The 18,105-nt window shown below is 42.2% G+C and overlaps 1 protein-coding gene and 1 long non-coding RNA gene across 2 annotated transcripts in view; both read left to right on the top strand.

The window, feature by feature from the left end:
- The window catches only part of MBD5 (methyl-CpG binding domain protein 5), a 149,529-nt gene extending 145,903 nt beyond the window's left edge, over positions 1-3,626 (top strand). The window contains 1 exon segment of the mRNA XM_047722408.1: positions 881-3,626. Coding sequence (XP_047578364.1) covers positions 881-952 — 72 coding nt within the window. The 3' untranslated portion in view covers positions 953-3,626.
- A 2,190-nt stretch (positions 3,627-5,816) lies between these two features.
- On the top strand, positions 5,817-10,333 carry LOC125095765 (uncharacterized). Its single transcript, XR_007125944.1, has 3 exons — positions 5,817-6,482; positions 6,836-7,021; positions 9,831-10,333. It is a non-coding gene; the product is annotated as an uncharacterized LOC125095765 (long non-coding RNA).
- Positions 10,334-18,105: the final 7,772 nt, after the last annotated feature.

Below are 18,105 nucleotides of genomic sequence, written 5' to 3'. Positions count from 1 at the left end.
TCCACAGGGAGCTGGTTGTTAAGCATTAGCTATACCACTGCCTCGGGACTAGCCTGCATTACCTGGGTCTTGACCTTGCCCTCTCCTATCAGTAGCCACATACAATGTGGGGCACCAGATCACTTCCCTTGCACCTGTCCTCTGCCCCTCAGAACCATACCTGCTTTCTGATATCTGGCAATCACGCCCTGCCGTGTTCCTACTGTAGTGAGTAGGGCCGTGTATCAGGTCGATCTGATACACGACCCTACTCACTACAGTTTCTGCATTAGCTTATAAAGATGACTTGTACTACTCGCTCCTCCAAGACTATACAAGCTTAGATCTGCCAACAGATGGTAGTGGTATTCTCTTTTTCACTCCAAGTCTTCTCATGAATAAACTTCCTTGGGCTGAGCTATGCATGTGTTCTTACCATCTTTGACCCTTCTTAATAGTTGTAAAATAAGTCGGGTGACGAAGGAAAGAAGAAAACGTGTTTGGTATGTATTTTTCCACTTTTCTAGACTTTACTGAAATTGGTGACCTAGGGATCGCGAACAGGAAAGGCTTTATTTCAGTCTTAAACGGGCAGCATGGGTAGCAATGGCACACTGCATTTCCCACACTTGATTTTCTCCGGTTCCTCCTTGGAGTCCCACTGTTTATCAGGTTCCCGCAGTGTTGTCCTGCTGATCAGCTCCTAGGATTCCTCCTTCTCTGTAGTGACTGGGGACACACTGAGATCTGGGGTCTTGACAGAAAATGTAAATGCCTCATGATATCAGTGATTGAAAAGGAAAGGTGGACTCTCTTTCCTCCCCCATTTCTTTGTCAGAAATCATACGGTGTTTGTACTTTCAACCTCTGTTGTTGTTTTTTTCCACCTCTTTATTTCCAGGTTCACCAAATCCCACAGGGAGACAGACAAATGAGACCCCCCAAACCCAAGAGAAGGAAGATCTCCAGATAACAGGGACTACTCCACCAATGCGCAGTGTTGAGTAAAGGAACGTGCACAGATAAATCTATCTATAGATAGGTATTGATATGGCCACTGTTATATCAGTATTTATACCACAGCAGATCGCTACCATCACCACAGGGTGCTAAAAGAAGCAGTGACACAGTATTTTTTTGAACAGGAAGGATAATGAAGGCTGGAAAACCAATCAAAATCCCTGACTGATGAGAGTGAGAAACGGTCAAGAGATTACTGAGAAACTTTTTCTATAATACTAAAATTGTGATTATAAGAAATGTCCAAATGTTTCGGAAGACTTTTCAGTGTTGTATATAGAAAATACAGAATTTCACGGTGATATCAGAAGTGTAAATATTGTACAATATTGTCATGTACAAGCGTACCTAATGCACACTCTATCTTTTATTGTACAAAGAAATAGTGTACAAAATTCTTTGGTTTCTATGGAGTACACCTACCAGAGACTACCAGTGTAAAGTGATAAATAAAAATACAACCTAAATGCTTTTCTATGATAATGTAACAGATGCTGTTTTTGTATTTAACAGCAAAGAAAAGGCATGATGATGTATTAGCTGAATGATGACATACACTGCACACCACCGAGTGTCCATTTATATTGTCTGTTTGGAATGAACCTTGCCTGGCAGCACTGGACTCGATTTTGGGTGCCTAGGAAATCAAAACCTTGCCGATTTCTAAAGGGATGAGGGCTCACAGGTCTAAATTAAGAATTCAGAAACTGCAACCATTTGTTGCATATTTTTTTTACCTAAGTTTTAAAGTAGAATAGGTTTTATAAAAAAAATCTTAGATGGAATATTTTACTCAGTCATTTCTGTAGCTAACGTTGGATAGCCACCTACTGATCTAGCTAGCTTACGCTGCACCACCATTGACGCGCAGAGTGGGATTTGTTTGCAGACCGTACCTGACAACGTAAAACTCTCTGTTTCCATACATGGAGGCAAAAGCCCCACTTCGAAACCATTATCAGAGGTAAGGTTGATTATAATTCAGTTTTTCTGTAGTGGCAAGAAGACATAGGAATCATCAAAGCAGGTTTCATAGCCATTCATCATATTACTCACACCGGAAGTGAAGGTGGCTTACAAAATTATTAGCAATGGTAATTTTTTATCAGTATTATGTAACATATCAGATTTATTTTATTTAAAGAATTATTTATACCATTAACAGATTCTTATATATATTAATGTGGCTGAAATGTGCAGGTTAAATCTATTAACCAAATTATTTATATTATATTAAGTAAGAAAAAAATGTGAAACAAATGTAGAGAGAAAATACTACATTACAAGTATACAAACCTAAAACTGTGAGCCATTGTAAAGTACAAGGTTATTAATAAGAAATGTAGCACAACATAATTTTCCGTCTTTTTTTCACAATTTTTGTGGTGGTGGTCGAACCCTATCTCCCATGCACTTGAGTGAAGTTTCCAACCTCCAGCCTGACTTCCACTGATGGATTGTCAAAAGAAGGGGATCCATTATCCCTTTATTCTTAGAATCACCAGCCCCTCCCCCTAAATCCTTCAACCCCCTCAAGGGCACTTGCTACCTTGTCCCCTAGCCTAGGGCTCACTCAACAGCTTAAAGCTCCAGTCACTGGGAGCCTTTCAATAGCAGGCTCTGGATCCCCAAATGCCCACCACCTCTGTTATCCCTCCTCTCTCATCCACCCCCCATGCTCAGTCCCACAATGTAGCAGAGTTCCAGTAACTCAGGAAAAAGGAGACCAAGGTCATTCTTCCAGCTGGTTTCTTGGGGCCACAGCACAGAGCACTCCACCTGGGCTCACTGTTGATAGTAACAGCTCTAGATCTTCCCCCGGTCTCCTGTGTCTCACTGTCCTTCCACTCCCACCCTCACCCCTACCCCCAAGCCTGATGGAATGCAACTGGCTACCCCAGGCTTCTCGGCCTGGAGGCGGGAACCCTTCCTTCTGGGGGTAGGTTCATTGTGTCTTTCATGTAACCGTGGGATTGCCTGCCAGCCTTTCATGCACTCACCCCGAGTCATCTTTTGTGTAGGTTAGTCGATACATCTTGTGTGTTTGATATGTTTAAACCAGAAATGTTCTCCCCGCCACCACCTGCTTTTCTACTGTTTCATCTACAGGTTGTTTTTAGTCCCAGGTAGACGCATATGCGTGTTTGTATGTTGCAGTGTCTGCATATGTGTGTGTGTCTGTGTGTGCCTGTTGATATGTAGAAGTTTTTTTAGCCCTTGCTGTTTGTCCTTAGACTGAGTTTGTGTCCACCAAGTCTTCTTTTAGATAGTTGAAGCTAATTAGGTGTGTGCTTCCCCACCAATGTGTACTTTACATCCGTAAGCCATGTAAAGTATGTTTGTGCCCATGATTTCACTGGTTGCTTATGGCTTTGACGTGGATCTAGGTATTGTTGTTTTAGTCCACATGTTTTTTTTTCCCCCCCTCTCTTTTACAGTTCTATGGTTTTGTGTAAGCAGTTAATGTAAATATTGTTAGCATTACAGGTCATGCAGTGCTGTAACATTTTTTTAAATGTTGCACCTACTTTACAATTAAAAAATTGGTCACTCATACTTGAATTTTGCCCACAGAGCCATTTCTTTCTCTTTGTATTGAAGCCAATTCATTTTTTAAAAATGAAGGCTAGCCCTTTTACATTATTACATTTTTTTATTCCCTAAAATAAACAAACTCTTTTTTTTCCCCCAACAAATCTGACAATGTAATGAAAAATTTTTGCTCCTTTAGAAAACATAATATCCCTCTTGGAAAAGAAAATCTAATTTTATGTTGTGTCCCTTAACAGTCTTAGGAAGCACAAGGAGAATGAACTACACCTTTTAGAGTTTTTAAAGATTATTTCAAATGAATGAAAATTAACTGAGTGGCTCTTGTTTCATTTATAGCATTAAAAGCTATCAGGGTTTTTATTTATTTAAAGGAATATTTTTGGTTTGTAGTTTTCAGTCACATTGTGAATGTAAATGCTTTAAGAATATTCATTCCTTGTGAGATCATGGGCCACTTTTAGTCTTGTATTTGGACCCTGACTTTGAGTTATTTGCTGTGTCTATTTTTCAAGTAAACACAATCCTTTTTTTTTTTTTTAACATAACACTGCAAAATTGTGGGAACAGCAGAGGGCTGATATTTTGCTTTCTGTAAGTTTTACGAAGATTCCCAATTGACATATCCCAGGAGGTGATTCCTTTTTCATTTCAGACCATGATAACACATTGTAGTTAACTTTGGTAATTTTCTCTGCAGTTTGCAACGTGTCCTTGTAAGTCACAAGCGGTTTAGCACTGAGATTTAAAAAATCTAAGATGCTTAAGATGCTGGTGACATTGCTCTTTCTGACAAGAAAGCCAAGATTCTAGACCTTACTGAAAATCTGATACCTTGTTTACTTTGCCCATTTATGCCCAAATGGTGTAACACGAGTCTCAAGACTTTTCAATGTAGCATATAAAATGAGTTGTGCATTACTTGATTCATTTGGGGGCTATGAAAAAATAATATCAACCAGCCAGAACTGTAATGTTGAATTAATTTATCTTTTTCTTTCATTCACTCTATCACATTTGCATTAGCCAAAGAGATAAGAACATTAGTAATTCATACGTGTAAACAACCCAGAAGTGAATAATAAATCAGTGAGCCAAAAAGCAATAAACAACTCAAGCATGGGAAATCCTGCTAACAGTGGGGAGTCTGATACAGAAAAAATATATAAAAAGCATTATCTTCAAATATGAAAGATTAATTTGTATCTACTGTAAATATGTATTATCAGCCTTATCTGCTTTTATACACACTGTGTGTGTACTTCAGCGACCTTTTATAAACCGGAAAAATGGTTGATTTAATAATTTGTTATGTAAATACAAAGTTGTCTATAAATTGGAAAATTTGATGCCAGATGGCTTCACAATATACAAATGTGTTTTGTAACATCATGCCTTTATGGATTAAGTATAAATACACTGGATTGTCTGTGTAGAAGAGTAGCAACTTACATTTCACCTGCCTTTCAAGTGGATATTTTTGTCCAAATGGTTATCTTCTTAGGAAACAAAAAATGACCTGAACATGTTCAATATGAAAAACAAATATGGTTTTGAATTCACCCAAAACTTTTCACACTCAAGGGGCCGTTCAATTCCATACTAAATGCCACTTATTATATTTCTGTAGGAGATTCTTTGGTTCAGGACTGGGGTCTATCCAGTAAACCTCCCCAAATGGAATTATTCTACTTTAGAAAAAGGCTGTGCATCTTAATTTCTAAATCATAGGCTGTGGGGAAAAACACAGCCTTCATACTCCTTTTTATTTTTATTTTATTTTTATAATATTTTATTTATTTATTTGACAGAGAGAGACACAGTGAGAGAGAGGAACACAAGCAGGGGACCTGGGAGAGGGAAAAGCAGGCTTCCCTCAGAGCAAGGAGTCCGATGCGGGGGTCGATCCCAGGGATCATGACCTGAGCCGAAGGCAGATGCCTAATGACTAAGCCACCCAGTCACCCCCTTTTCACCACTTTTAGGGCCTAGTTCTTGTGCACCAAGGTGTCTACAGAGTGATCTCAATGCAGAGCTCCTCAATCTAGCACTATTGACATTTTAGGTGAGATCATTCCCTGTTGTGGGGGTTGTCCTGTGCATTCTAGGGCCTTTGGCAGCCTCCCTTGTCTCTACCCATCACATGCTAGTAGCATCCCTTCCAAATTGTGACAATCAAAAATGATGCTAGACATTGCCTAATGTCTCCTGGGCGGGGGGGAGGAGAGAGGGACAGGGATTAGGATGGCGGGGAGGGGACAAAGTGAGACTTGAAAACCACTGCCTTAATAGAATCAGTTAGGAAACATATGCTTTATGAAATACTGGCATGTTTTGCATGCTGTAATCAACAGGAAACTGATTCCTAGATCAAAATCCAAAACAAAATCCAATCCAAAGTAGCTCTTCTCAGCCCATCATTAAGAAAGAGAATCTGTTAGCTTCAGTTTCATTCTGAGCACATTTGACACTTTTGATCATGAGACCCAAGACAGTCATGTTTTGGGAAATCCCATGTAGGGCTTAGGAAAGTTATCTAAATATCCTTGTTTGGTTTACAAGAAGACTAATGGCCCCCTTCAGATGTGTGTAAGGGGCTTCTGTGACGAAAGTTTTCTCAACAATAGTATAGTTGCCTGCCTTGGGTCAAAATGAGGACTTTGGCTGCAGAGTACCATGCTATGTATATATTTTAATAGGTCTCTACAACAGCTGGTTCAGGTAGCAGTTTTTGCATGATCCTCCTGTAAGTTCTGGTGGAAGCAGTTCGGTAGATCTTGGAGATATCCTTATCTATTCATTCATATAATAAATGTTCTTGAATTCCTCTCTATGCCACACCTAGTGCACAGCTGTAGGGATACAGTGGTGAATAAGACAGACCCCATTTTCTGCACGGACAGAGCAGTCCAAGGAGCTGGCCAGTGGCACATGTAAGTACCATAAAGGGTGATCAGGGCTGGGCTGGGAAGCACATGGCAGGCCTCTGACCTAGCTCAGTGAGGACCCAGAAAAGATGAATAAGATTCAGGCAAAGGAGAAGAGTATAACCTGGAAAAGTGTAAGGGAGTGTGTTGGGGCAGAGAGAATGGCGTGTGTAAGGCCGGAGGCTGGCAGGAGCCTGAGAGAAGAACAGCCGAGGAGCAGCAGGTGGGAGGCAGTGGGCAAGAAGAAAGGGGCCGTCTGGGGGTGCCTCATCCAGACCCTGCTTCGGCAGCACAGTGGGGATGGGGAACGACGGCAGGGTTTCAGGATGAGGTGTGATAGGAGCGGGTCTGTGTTCCAGAAAGACTATTCTGACTGCCGTGGGAAGAACGGGCTTTTGAAGTGAGACAACACGGAGCAGCATAGATCTCATTTCAAGTGCAGCATTTTTAAAAAGCACCTACATCCTCAAAAATTAAAAAACATTCTGGGCCCACCATAATTCTTGATACTGCATTTGTTGAGCAAGTTCCATCATAGTCCTGAAGTACGTATATAAATCTATGTGTGTAAATTCACTTTAATAATCCTAAACAAGTGCTGTTTAGCATGCTCACAGTTATTACCAACAGCATCAGGTCCCTGTTCCCTTCCCACAAAGTCGTGCTGTATTGGCAGACAGGTAATGTCTCTCCTTTGATGCTCCGGGGCTGGGGAAGTTTATAATCCCCAAGCATTAAAGTGTTATAAAGTGTGACAGTGTTAGAAAGTCAGGCCTGCTAGCCAGAGTGCACAGGTAAGTGTAGGTCAGGTATAGATTTTTGGCACGCCAGCTGCCTCCTCTGCACCTCCACCAGGAAACAGGAAGCTGCCTGGGAGCCCAGGGGATGACAGGGGTGCCAGGAAGCACTGAGGGTTGAAAAAGCACCAGAAAGCCGACTACAGGGAGTTGGGGGCCAGGACAAGGCCATCTGGCTAAGGGGACCTCTGTCTCACAGCAGGGGAGACCACAATGGTCTTTCATCATCCATTCCAGCCCATTATTCTGCACATATCCTTGAAAGTATCCCAACCACATTAACCACCTCCTACATTCAATGACCATGGAACATAAGGGCTTTTTAAAACTAATTATCAGTTAAAAAAAGAAAATCACACAACAGAGGCCGTGCAATAGCAGGCATTCAATCCTATGATCCAGGGCCCAGCAAATAGCTGTTCCCTCAAGCACGGGGTCTTGTACACAGGAGATGGACCCTTGATAGAGAGGCAGCCCATTGTAACCTCTACAAACTGGCTCCTGGAGAGGAATCATCTACAGTCATATCTAGGCTGCGCTACTAACTCATTGAACTTTGGGTAAGTTATTTAAACTACTTCTGCTTAGTTTCATCTTCAAAAGATAGTAGCACCCCCTCATGGGTTTGAGGCTGGAACGAGATAATGCAGACAAAGGTCTTAGTGCCTGGCCCAGAGCAGGCCCTCAGAAAATGGTCATTGTTAAGCTGCTCCAGGAAAGATCTAGATTAGAAAAGGGAACTTCCTGCCAGGGAAAAGTGTCACACATGAGGAGGAATTGTATCTAGAGTTGCCGTGTCTCTCCAGGAAGTCCTTAAAGGTAGGAGAGTGGTATTTACCTATCCAAGGCAGCTCTGTCCAAAACAGACTGTGTCATGGGGGTCTTTTCTGGCTCTTCCCGTCCAGCATGGAGCTTCTGGATCTTCTGCCCACAGTTTTTCTTAGATGGATTCGACTGTCCAGAATGCCATATGCAGACATGGACCTACAAAGTGTTTTTCTAATAAACTGGTCTGGAAAATGATGTCTCTGAGAATTGAACTGCATTGACAGTGGCATTCAGAGCAGAAACAGAACTTCTAACCCTTAGCCTCAGAGTGAAGTCAGGACCAGCTCCTCCTATAAGTAGCTCAGGATATGAAAAGTTTAAACGACTTAAAATCCATCAAATCAGGGAAGGCAGAGCTTAGTACAGAGAAGGGCATTTTTCACTTAAGAGACTGAAATTTGGGGTCCCAATTCTTAGCACTGACTCCATGATTTACAACAAATCGCTACAAAGATCTTGGGGCCAGACTCCTAGGATGTGAAACCAGTTATTCAGGATCTGTGTGACCTCAGGCAAATTACCCTCCTGGCGAGCTTTAGTTTCATCATCTGAAAACTGAGGGATCATAGAATCATCAGTGTGTTTGAGGCTGAAATAAACCAATCTCTGTGAAGCTCTTAGAAAAGTGTCAGGCAACGAGTAAATACTAGGCAAGTAGCGATATTGTCATTACTGTTACTGCTAATAATAAGGGCTGAGCCTCACTCATTTCCTTCATCCACAGATGGGAATGGCCAAGCCCTTACTTGTCTCAAAGAAAGATCCAGTCTTCTGTGGGGTGATCACTTACGAGGTTTCTGCTATTCACATTTAACCACTTATTTCTCTTCCCTGATTTAAACGTGGGTGCTTTCGAGAGGAGTAAGACTTTGAACCAAGCAAGGCTCAGGGAGTTCCTAAAAGATTTGAGATTATAGAGGGTGGGAAGAAGGTGTTCATAATACCCTAGGGTTAGCAGTACTTGGAGGACTAACAAGAAAATGAAAAGAAATAATACAATGGGGCGTGCTTTCAAAGGGGGAAAGGAAAGAACAAATCATCTGAAGTGGTAGTATTTTCAAGTGTTATTAGGAATTATTATTTATTTTTAAATGGAAAGTTTAGGTCTAAATATTGTACCTTGACTTTTCAGTCTATGAATTCTTAGTCATATCTTGCTAAAAGAAGGGGTAGAATTTGTTAAACACGGATGGAGTAGATTTGGCTAAATGCTTAGGTCTCAGGGGCAGGGCCACTTTGCGGTTTCTGGTCTGTTCAGCATCCTGGGCTGCTGCAGAAAAATGCATGTGGGAAAGGGCCCAGGGGGACTAGTTGCCAGGGGCTTTGGTCCCTGGACTGTGACTGAATCTCCCCAGAACACAGGTTTTCCCTGCCAAGTTAATCTTAAATAGCTCTCGTGATGAGAGAAGGTATCCTTAGGAAATCTTCTGTGACCTTTTACAGGCTCTGTCCCTCTTTTCCAATCAAATACAGATTATCTAGAATTAATAAGCTCCTTCAAATTTCAAAACAAGCATGGAGCTTCAGGACCCTGCGGTGTCAGGCTGAGTCTCACTGTTCTGGTTTATATGACAAAGAATGGGAAGCAAACATTCACAGGGGCTGGAAAAGAAAGCATGCAAAAACTGGAGTAGAGAAATGCACTGGCCTCGCTCTGGGTCGAGTCGGTCTGAGCAAGAGCCACCAATGGCAAGGGAGAACCTTCCCTCCCTTTCTCTTTGCTTTCCAGCACTTCCCAAATGTCCAAAGCGATCACAGAGCAGGAGGGGAGGAGAGAAAGTGTGTACATTGTGCTCTGTGCTTCACAAGGCAACCAGGTCAGCCAGAAGAGATCAGGCCATGATGACTGCCATCACGAGGAGCTCCTAGCTTTCTGAGTGGAGAACTAAATACCAGAAAGGTGTGGTTCCTTCCTCAAAGAATAGATTTCCTTGTTGTGAAGCAGTGATTTCCAAACTTTGAGGACATACTATATACAAATGTGTGTGTGTCTGTGTGTTCTGTGTGTACTACTGAATTAACTATCTATTTGTGTTATAAAAACACACAAGATAGAAATTAAGAAAGACTGAGATGAACTGAACAGAAATAGAAATCTTTCTTTCTCCCTCTCTCCCTCTAGTGAATTTTCCTACATGGTGCCTGGGGTGTGACCATCCACCTTCCAAGATTACCCTAAGTGACAAAATACTGGGAGGTCAAAATATGTTGCTTCAGTGAACAAAAGGCAGTGATGGAACTGAACCATCACAAGAAGCTCCTGGAGGGGGACCCAGTTTCTCTTACTTAACTTTCTATGCTCAATTCTACTTTACTGGAAAAGGAAAGAAAGCCTTCCTGGGTATCTGATAAGTGACGTGGAATCTAGGTTTATGTTAGGTTATATGAATAACCTCAATCTTTCTGTAAGTTCAAAGTATCTATTAAATATGTCTTTTGGGATGTGAGACAATGTCACTGCCCAATTCTGTCACCTGCTCAGGAGAGTTGCTGACCCAGCGTGCAAGGGCCTGACTGGAGGCCCAGTGCTGCCTGTGCCACTCCTGGCAGGGTGAGAGGGCACAGCCGTGCTCACAGATCTGGGTCAGGCACCCTCACTATGCATGTGCACATGTACTCCATGAGTCCCAGTCTCGGAAACATTCTGGGGCTTTCTCAACAAGTAGCCAAGCTGTGTAGTTCTAGGCAGCTCACTCATAAGGTTATGACATTGTGGAAAAGGAGCTCAACTGGGTTCTAGTGTCAGCTCTGCTCTGTGACCTTGGGCAAGTGCCTTAACATCTTTCGACCTCAGTTTTCTCATCTGTCCCCTGGGGAGCTGGTATCACACCATCTGCCCCACAGGGTTATCATCTATGCTATTTTGAGAATAACAAAACATTGTATAAATGAAGCCATAAAGTATTCAGATCCATGTGTTAAGGTCTTTTCAAGGCATAAAGACAAACTTTTCCTACAAGTTTTGGAGCTGACTATCCTGTGGAACTTCCTCTTAAGGAGCCCAGCTCAGAGGGAAATTGGCTCCTGGTGGATTTCTCATCTGAACTCAGAGCCCTAGAGGTTTTATAAGCCTAAAGTACGAAGTGGACAACGATGACTTCTAAAAATGTGGATAAATTTCCATTCTCCCAGATAATGCCAAAATTTCCAAGAGATGTAATTTTTTTTGTTAGTCCATTCCACAAATATTTTTAGAACATCTTACCTCTGAGATAAAGTTAAAAAGCCCCCTCCCTCAAGGGCTCCTATGCCAGTGAATGAGGAAGGCATGTAAACAATTATTGCCATACCTGACAAAACCCACTGCAAGGTGTGAATTATGAAGAGCTTTGGAATACTGGGAGATTTAAATTTTGGGGAATCAGATTAAGTGACGTATCGAAGAATAGAAATTCAGGCATTGCCAGCAGGAGTGAAGGACATCAAGAGAGAGGGAATGAAGGGAAGACCAGGAGTTGGGTGAAGGATGGAAAGGGGTAGGGAACAGCATGATTTTCTGGGAGCTATAATGCACTCAGTAAGTCTTGCCTTAATTTCCAGGAAGAAGAGAGGGAGACAATAAGCCCAGAAAGTAAGCAGAAGCCAGCTCATGGTGGAAATGGGACGCTGGCAGATCTTCTAGGCCAGCAGTATCTGAAAAGCTACTTGAAACATTTTATATCAGATTAGCAACAACCATTTATCTGTACACATATGAACAAATATTTTTATTTATTGTGCATTTAGCATATGTTAGCACTCTTCTAAGATACCAGAGTCAGTGTGACTACCATGTTCCTACCCTCATAAAGTGTATGCCAAGGGTCAAAGACAGACACCAAAAAATTATTAAAGTGTAATGAGTGTTAAGATGGTGGTAGTATTCTATGCCACCATATCATGTTGTTCAGAGAGGTCACTCTGACCACAGAATAGGTCAGATAATTTTTCCTATCCTCCTGGAAAAATACCAACAGCTCAAGTTTTCTCCATTGACCTCAAGGTATAAACCCAGCTGCTCTCTGAGATGCTCAGTCAAGTTATCATTGACCCTCCAAATTAAGGCATGGGGAATGGCCTGGTTAAGGTCAGCAACTTAAAAGGGTTACTTTTAGAACCCAGAGCCATAAGATCAGAATCAAAAGCTTGTACTGTGCTCTCAGCTCTGTTCCTGTTTGCCCATGTGACCTTGGGCAAGTCACACCATTCACTGGGTTTAATAATTTTAAGGAGAATAATAAAGTTCTTCTCAGATTAATGTTCCAAGACTCTATGAAAGAGGGCTGGTAATTGGAATGTTCTAGCGAATTCGTGTTTACAAAGGCTAGGGCTGTCTGTTTTAATCTTTGTCAGATCTACCCACCCATGGACCGACAATGAGGAGACAATTTCTTAAAGTACTTTCTCTCTCTTTTTTAAATTTTAATTTCACTTTTTAATTTAAGTTTTTATTTTGAAGCACTTTCTCCATGCTGCTTGACCCCCAACACAGCCCTGCACGTCACACTGTCCTTTTTGTTGGCCAGAATTAAATCAAACAGATGGGGTTGCAAGGAACAATCCAACTGATGTGTACATGTTGTCCTTATACCTCACAGTAGGCTATTAGCTCCCTCAGACTAGATTTTGCCCTTCTCTTTTTTCACTCCAAAAGATTGTATGAGGCACAACTCCTGAGGCAAGAAGATAATGCTTTCTCCAGGACCGGAATATCAAGCTACATAGGATGAGCTTTGATGGGCACCATAGCCCTTACCACCCCATCCTCAGTGTCTGTAATTTCCATGGCCAAGATTAACACATCCCCATGAGTTCAATGAAATGACATGACAGCCTGATCATTGTGGCAAGGATGAAAGGTAAGTTGAGGGTGGAGTATTCCAGTATTGCATTCTGTCATTCCCAGGAAAAAAATGGTGGTGTACTTGTCAACATGCCTAAAAACGATGCCACTTAGAGGATCTCATATGTTGTATGTATATGTATATATAACTCATATATATATGTTACATATATATGTGTGTAACTCATATGTTGTTCTACATCTATGAAACTCATACAGTTTTCAAGCTGGGAGATAAGAACAAAGAACATAAATGGCATCACCTGTCAAGACTCACTACCACTATGTACACATCACCTGTGTGTGCCTACCCTGACCTCAGCTAGATGGCTATCAATTGATATCTTGGTTGTAGTCAAACAGTGCCTGAGGAGTCATGGTGAAGGCTTCTCCTCCACGTGTTTAGTGGCTGATTGATGCTGGCCATCAGCTGGAACCTCCACTAGGGCGTTGGCCAGAACATTTACACGTGAATTCTCTGTGTGGTCTGGTCTTCCTCACAGCATTGTGTCTGGCTTCCAAGAGCAAATGTCTCAAGACACAATAGAAAGAGCCAGGTGGAAGTTGTATTGCCTTTTCTAACCAAGCCTCCAAAGTCACGTATTGTTGCTTCTGCCTAATTTAACTGGTTAGAAACAAGTCCCTTAAGCCAGCTCATATTCTTGAAAAGGGAAATTCGACTGCCTTTCTTGATAGAGTGACAAAAATTGGCAGACACATTTAAAACCACTACATAGTTTGGAACAAATTATGTGATTGGAACATATTCTCCTTGCTGTAAGTATTGCTAAGATAAAAATAATTGCTAATGTTTTTGGAGCACTTGTCATGTACCAGGAAGAACGCAAAGCACTCTCCATGATGTGAGTTACATGACAATCCATTTCCACTTCTGTGGAATGGGTACTCTTATGTCCCCATTTCATCATTCTGGAATCTAAAACTTGAAGATCCTAGGTAATTTGTCCATGGTACTCAGGTAGAAAGTGGCAATTCCAGGACAGGATTGTTCGTTAAGCCAAAGTGTCAACCTTTCCTCAGTCTCTATTTTACCTAAAGAAGATGAGTTTCAGGTACATGAAATAAATATCTCAAAGTTAATAAATGGGTTATAACTGTACTCAACCTCACACACAAAAATATACTATACAGCTCCTAATGATATGGAGAAAATATCCTCTTGATAGCTGTTATGTGAAGGTTTTTGGAGGGAGGAGGTTCGATTTGAGGGAAAGATGCTGTGATAACCCCTTTTTGGAGTAAAGGGAAGCCTCCTTAGCCATATTGCTGGGCAGGAGGGAGCTTCTTGAAGGGAGTGGTATCGACAGTTGTGGAAGAAGAGTGATGAAATCAGGTGACCTTCCAACCCTCCCCACTTCCCATAAAAGAATCAGGAGATTTTAGGAGAAGAGACATATTTAAACACCTCCCCACCCCCAGGTCTCTGAAAATCTTCAGTGAAATTGTAAAAAATCACAATGAGTTTGATGTAGTTGGATTTATTGTTTTAGAAGTTTAGAGGCTGAGATTTGTATCATGGATTGCTCAGAATTAGCCCATGTTAATAAAGGAAGGCACTTACCTCTGGGTTTTTTAAAGGTGCCCTATACAAAGTAGTTCATGTCCTTGACAGAGTGATGGAATTCATTAACTAGTTTCAGTCCCACTAGGGGCCTCTTCATTCTTCCCAGTAATTGGCATCAAGCCCAATCTGTTCCAGGAAGAATGAATTTCCTCACTGAGCATATGCTTACCGAGTGCCTACAGCACTTGTCATACCCAGATATGAACAAACCTCAGTAAAACGAAATCCTGGATTGAGGGTCTGTTCTCCTTGTTTTGCCCACTCTGGTTATGAGGAATCTACTAGGAAGGTAGGTCTCACTTGGGCCAGATACCTAAAAATTCTGCAATAAGTCTATGAAAACAATTCCAAGTACTCATTAAGACTAACCCAACACTCTGTGGTGAGAACCAAATAAATTTTATTACTTATGCTTAACCAAACCAAAGAACTTCAAGGATTGTCTCAGGTTCCCTTTCCTTAGGAAATCTGCCTAACTGAAGGCATAGCTCAGGTGTGATCTAGGCCAGTTTTGTGTTTCCTGTGTTGTTGTTGTCCACAGTCATCTGTTGCCTCTTGCCACAGATTCTTGGTGGTAAGTCTCAGCCTTGGCATAAAACAGAGTCAGTGAACACTAAGTGTCATTTGTTTCCTCCAAAATGCTTCCATTTCTTCCATCAAGCTCTGAAAAATCTGGCCCTGGTATTGTGAGATCTGTAGCTTCCTGTCACTAACACTTGCATTCTCTGATGGTTATTGTGTTTTCCCTATGGAGATAGATAAACATTCACAGCACCAGAAGGAGCAAAGGTTTATGCCCATTCTCATGGAAGGAATTGGTTATATTCTTTTTTTTTAAGATTTTATTTATTTATTTGACAGAGAGAGACAGTGAGAGAGGGAACACAAGCAGGGGGAGTCGAAAAGAGAGAAGCATGTCTCCCACTGAGCAGGGAACCTGATGTGGGTCTCCATCCCAGGACCCTGGGATCACAACTTGAGCCAAAAGCAGACATTCAATGACTGAGCCACCCGGGCACCCCAGGAATTGGTTATATTCTAATTAAGTCATAACTTAAAATGGATCCCTCATTGTGTAGAAATGTGGATACTCTGACGTTTCCCTTGAAATACTTTTAAGTCTCTCCTTGTCAAGGTTCCCTTAAACAGCTGTGTTACATCGCTTTGTAGAATGCTGTATCATTTCTCCAATTATTCACAACCCACTTTCTACGAAAGGACTTCATTGTTACATACATTTTGGTGTCTTCCTACTTCTCCACCCTGCTGACAATCAGACTTGACTATGGACTAGTTTTAGCCAATGGATTGTAAGTAGAAGTGACAGAGCCTGTTCCAAGGAGTCTCAAGAGTCATCATGTGTTTCTGTCATGTTTCTTGCAGTTTTCTGTATCCACAAATGTATATTCTAGATGAGGAATATTTCTTTACTCTCAATCCCACAGTGATTGAGACGTGAAGAATGGCAGTGCACAGAGCTCAGCCAAGCTGGAGCTGACCTGCAAGAGTCATGAAACATGAGCAAGAGACAAACCTTTGTTGATTTAAGCCACTGGGATTTGGGGTTGTTCCTACAGCATATCCTCGCAAAAGCTGACTAAGACACTCACAATGTAAGCTACATGCTGTGTAGAAGCCTCTGTGGAATATGGAGTTGTACCAGACACTGTGTCTGCCTTCTAGAAGCTTACAATCCAAGACAGAAGATTAGATGCCCAAGGATCTGTTAAAGTAGCAGAAGTGGCTAAGCTGATGAGTGCGGCAGAAGGACCATAAGGCTGGTTAACAGCATGAAAAATAAGAGGGGAGAATTTCACAAAGGAGAGATGATCAGGAGGCTCAGGAATGCAGACCCAGCAAGGAGAAAAAGAGTTGAACAGAGTCTTCAGGGAATTACTTTGGGGTGAGCGGGTGAGGGGACTGTCAGAGGCAAGGGGTTAAGGAAGTGGAGAGGAAGCAAAGCCATCATGAAGGATTACTCTTTCCACATGTGTTGTGAGAGGAACTGCATCATTGGGGAAGTCAAAGATTGCAGGAGTTTCACAGAGTAAACGCAGCAAGCACATTTGGGGGGTTCCGCCTTTCCTTCACTCCCTTCCCATAGAACCTGTACCTGCCCGATGGGCCTGCTGAGGGAGAGGGAAATGGTTAGCCCCATGCTCCTAGCCTCAGATGACTAGACCAAGGTGGGCACCTAATTTGAGCAGAGCCAATCTAAGTTGCCAATGACGTATCATTTGAATAAACAGCCTCAAAAGATGACTGGGGACAGTCACATTCCTTCTCATAGGAGCCCCAAACTAAGAGGTACAGATGAAAGATGCTACTTGGAATGGCTCCTTGAGCTGAGAATCAAGTAGAGGAGAATACAGCGGCTATTATCAGATAGTGTACATACCTAAGTCATAGGACCCATAGAAAGTGGTTGGAAAAGAAAAAATAAGAGAACAGATACAGGGAGAAAAGTGGAGAAGCCATGAGTAAGAGATACCAGTAAGTACACTATGGTTCTTCATATATGCCAAGCACTATCCTAAGTCCCTTATTTTGATACTACCTCAATTATTTCTCATAACAATCCCAGGAGATGGGTGCTATGATTATCCTCATTGTACAGATGCGGAACCCAAGACACGGAGGTGGTGCCCCAAATGATTTACAGGAAAGCCACGATATAAAGATAAGTAGGCTGACTGCTGACTCCCTCCTTGTAGCTACCATGCATTACTGCCCCCTTGAAAGAGAAATGAAAGGCACTCCCTGCAGCCTCTGGGAGCCAACTCTTCCTAAGCTCAGACACTTCCATTTTATTGGATTTCCTGAGACCATCCAAGCCATCCAGAATGGGTTTCAGCTCCTGGCAATCAAAATAACCCAAACCAAACCAGATGGGGAGATCTGGGCTTTCCAAGCAAGAGAGCCTAGGGACATTAGAGAGAAAAAAGGAGTGTCAATGTAGCAGACCTACAAGGAAGCACAGAGGGATGGGATTAGGGCAAGGGAGAGACTTTTCGTCTCCCATAGCCAGGACCATATGGCTTAATTTGACCATCCAGGCACTCACAGTGCCATATGGCAGCCAGTTAACCAACCAAACAAGACTGACACATAATTCAGGCTGTACCTTTCTGGGTGGCTCTGCCCCTAACACAAAGGGTGAGGTTGGGCTCACATGTCTCCTCCTTTCTGTGCTTTGGTTTCTCTGTCAATAAGGAGGGAATGATGATTTTTTTTTTTTTAATGTAGAGAATTCGATTTATCAGGTCTTTGTGGAGATTAAGAAGGTGCAGATCATCACAGTGGGGCTGCCCCTTGTGGCAGCCAGACCTGGTATCTTGAGTCAAGTTTTCCAGAGACATCCTCTGAGATGGAGGTGTGAGTACAGGAAGTTATCTGGGAGTCCGCTTAGGTGCAACACCTGTGAGGACTGAGGGCTGCTGACAGAGAGGGAAAAGTTCCAGCAAAGGCAACCGCCAATTCCATAGGGAACTTGAGCTCTTCAGAACTGTCCCAAATGGAATCATGGGGCTGTGCCTTTGTACCCTACCCCACTGGGATGTCATCAGGCCTAGGATGCCTTGTTAGGTAAGGCAGCTC

Source organism: Lutra lutra, chromosome 3, assembly GCF_902655055.1.
Source record: "Lutra lutra chromosome 3, mLutLut1.2, whole genome shotgun sequence".
Lineage (NCBI taxonomy): Eukaryota > Metazoa > Chordata > Mammalia > Carnivora > Mustelidae > Lutra > Lutra lutra.
This window is presented reverse-complemented; position numbering and strand designations above follow the sequence as displayed.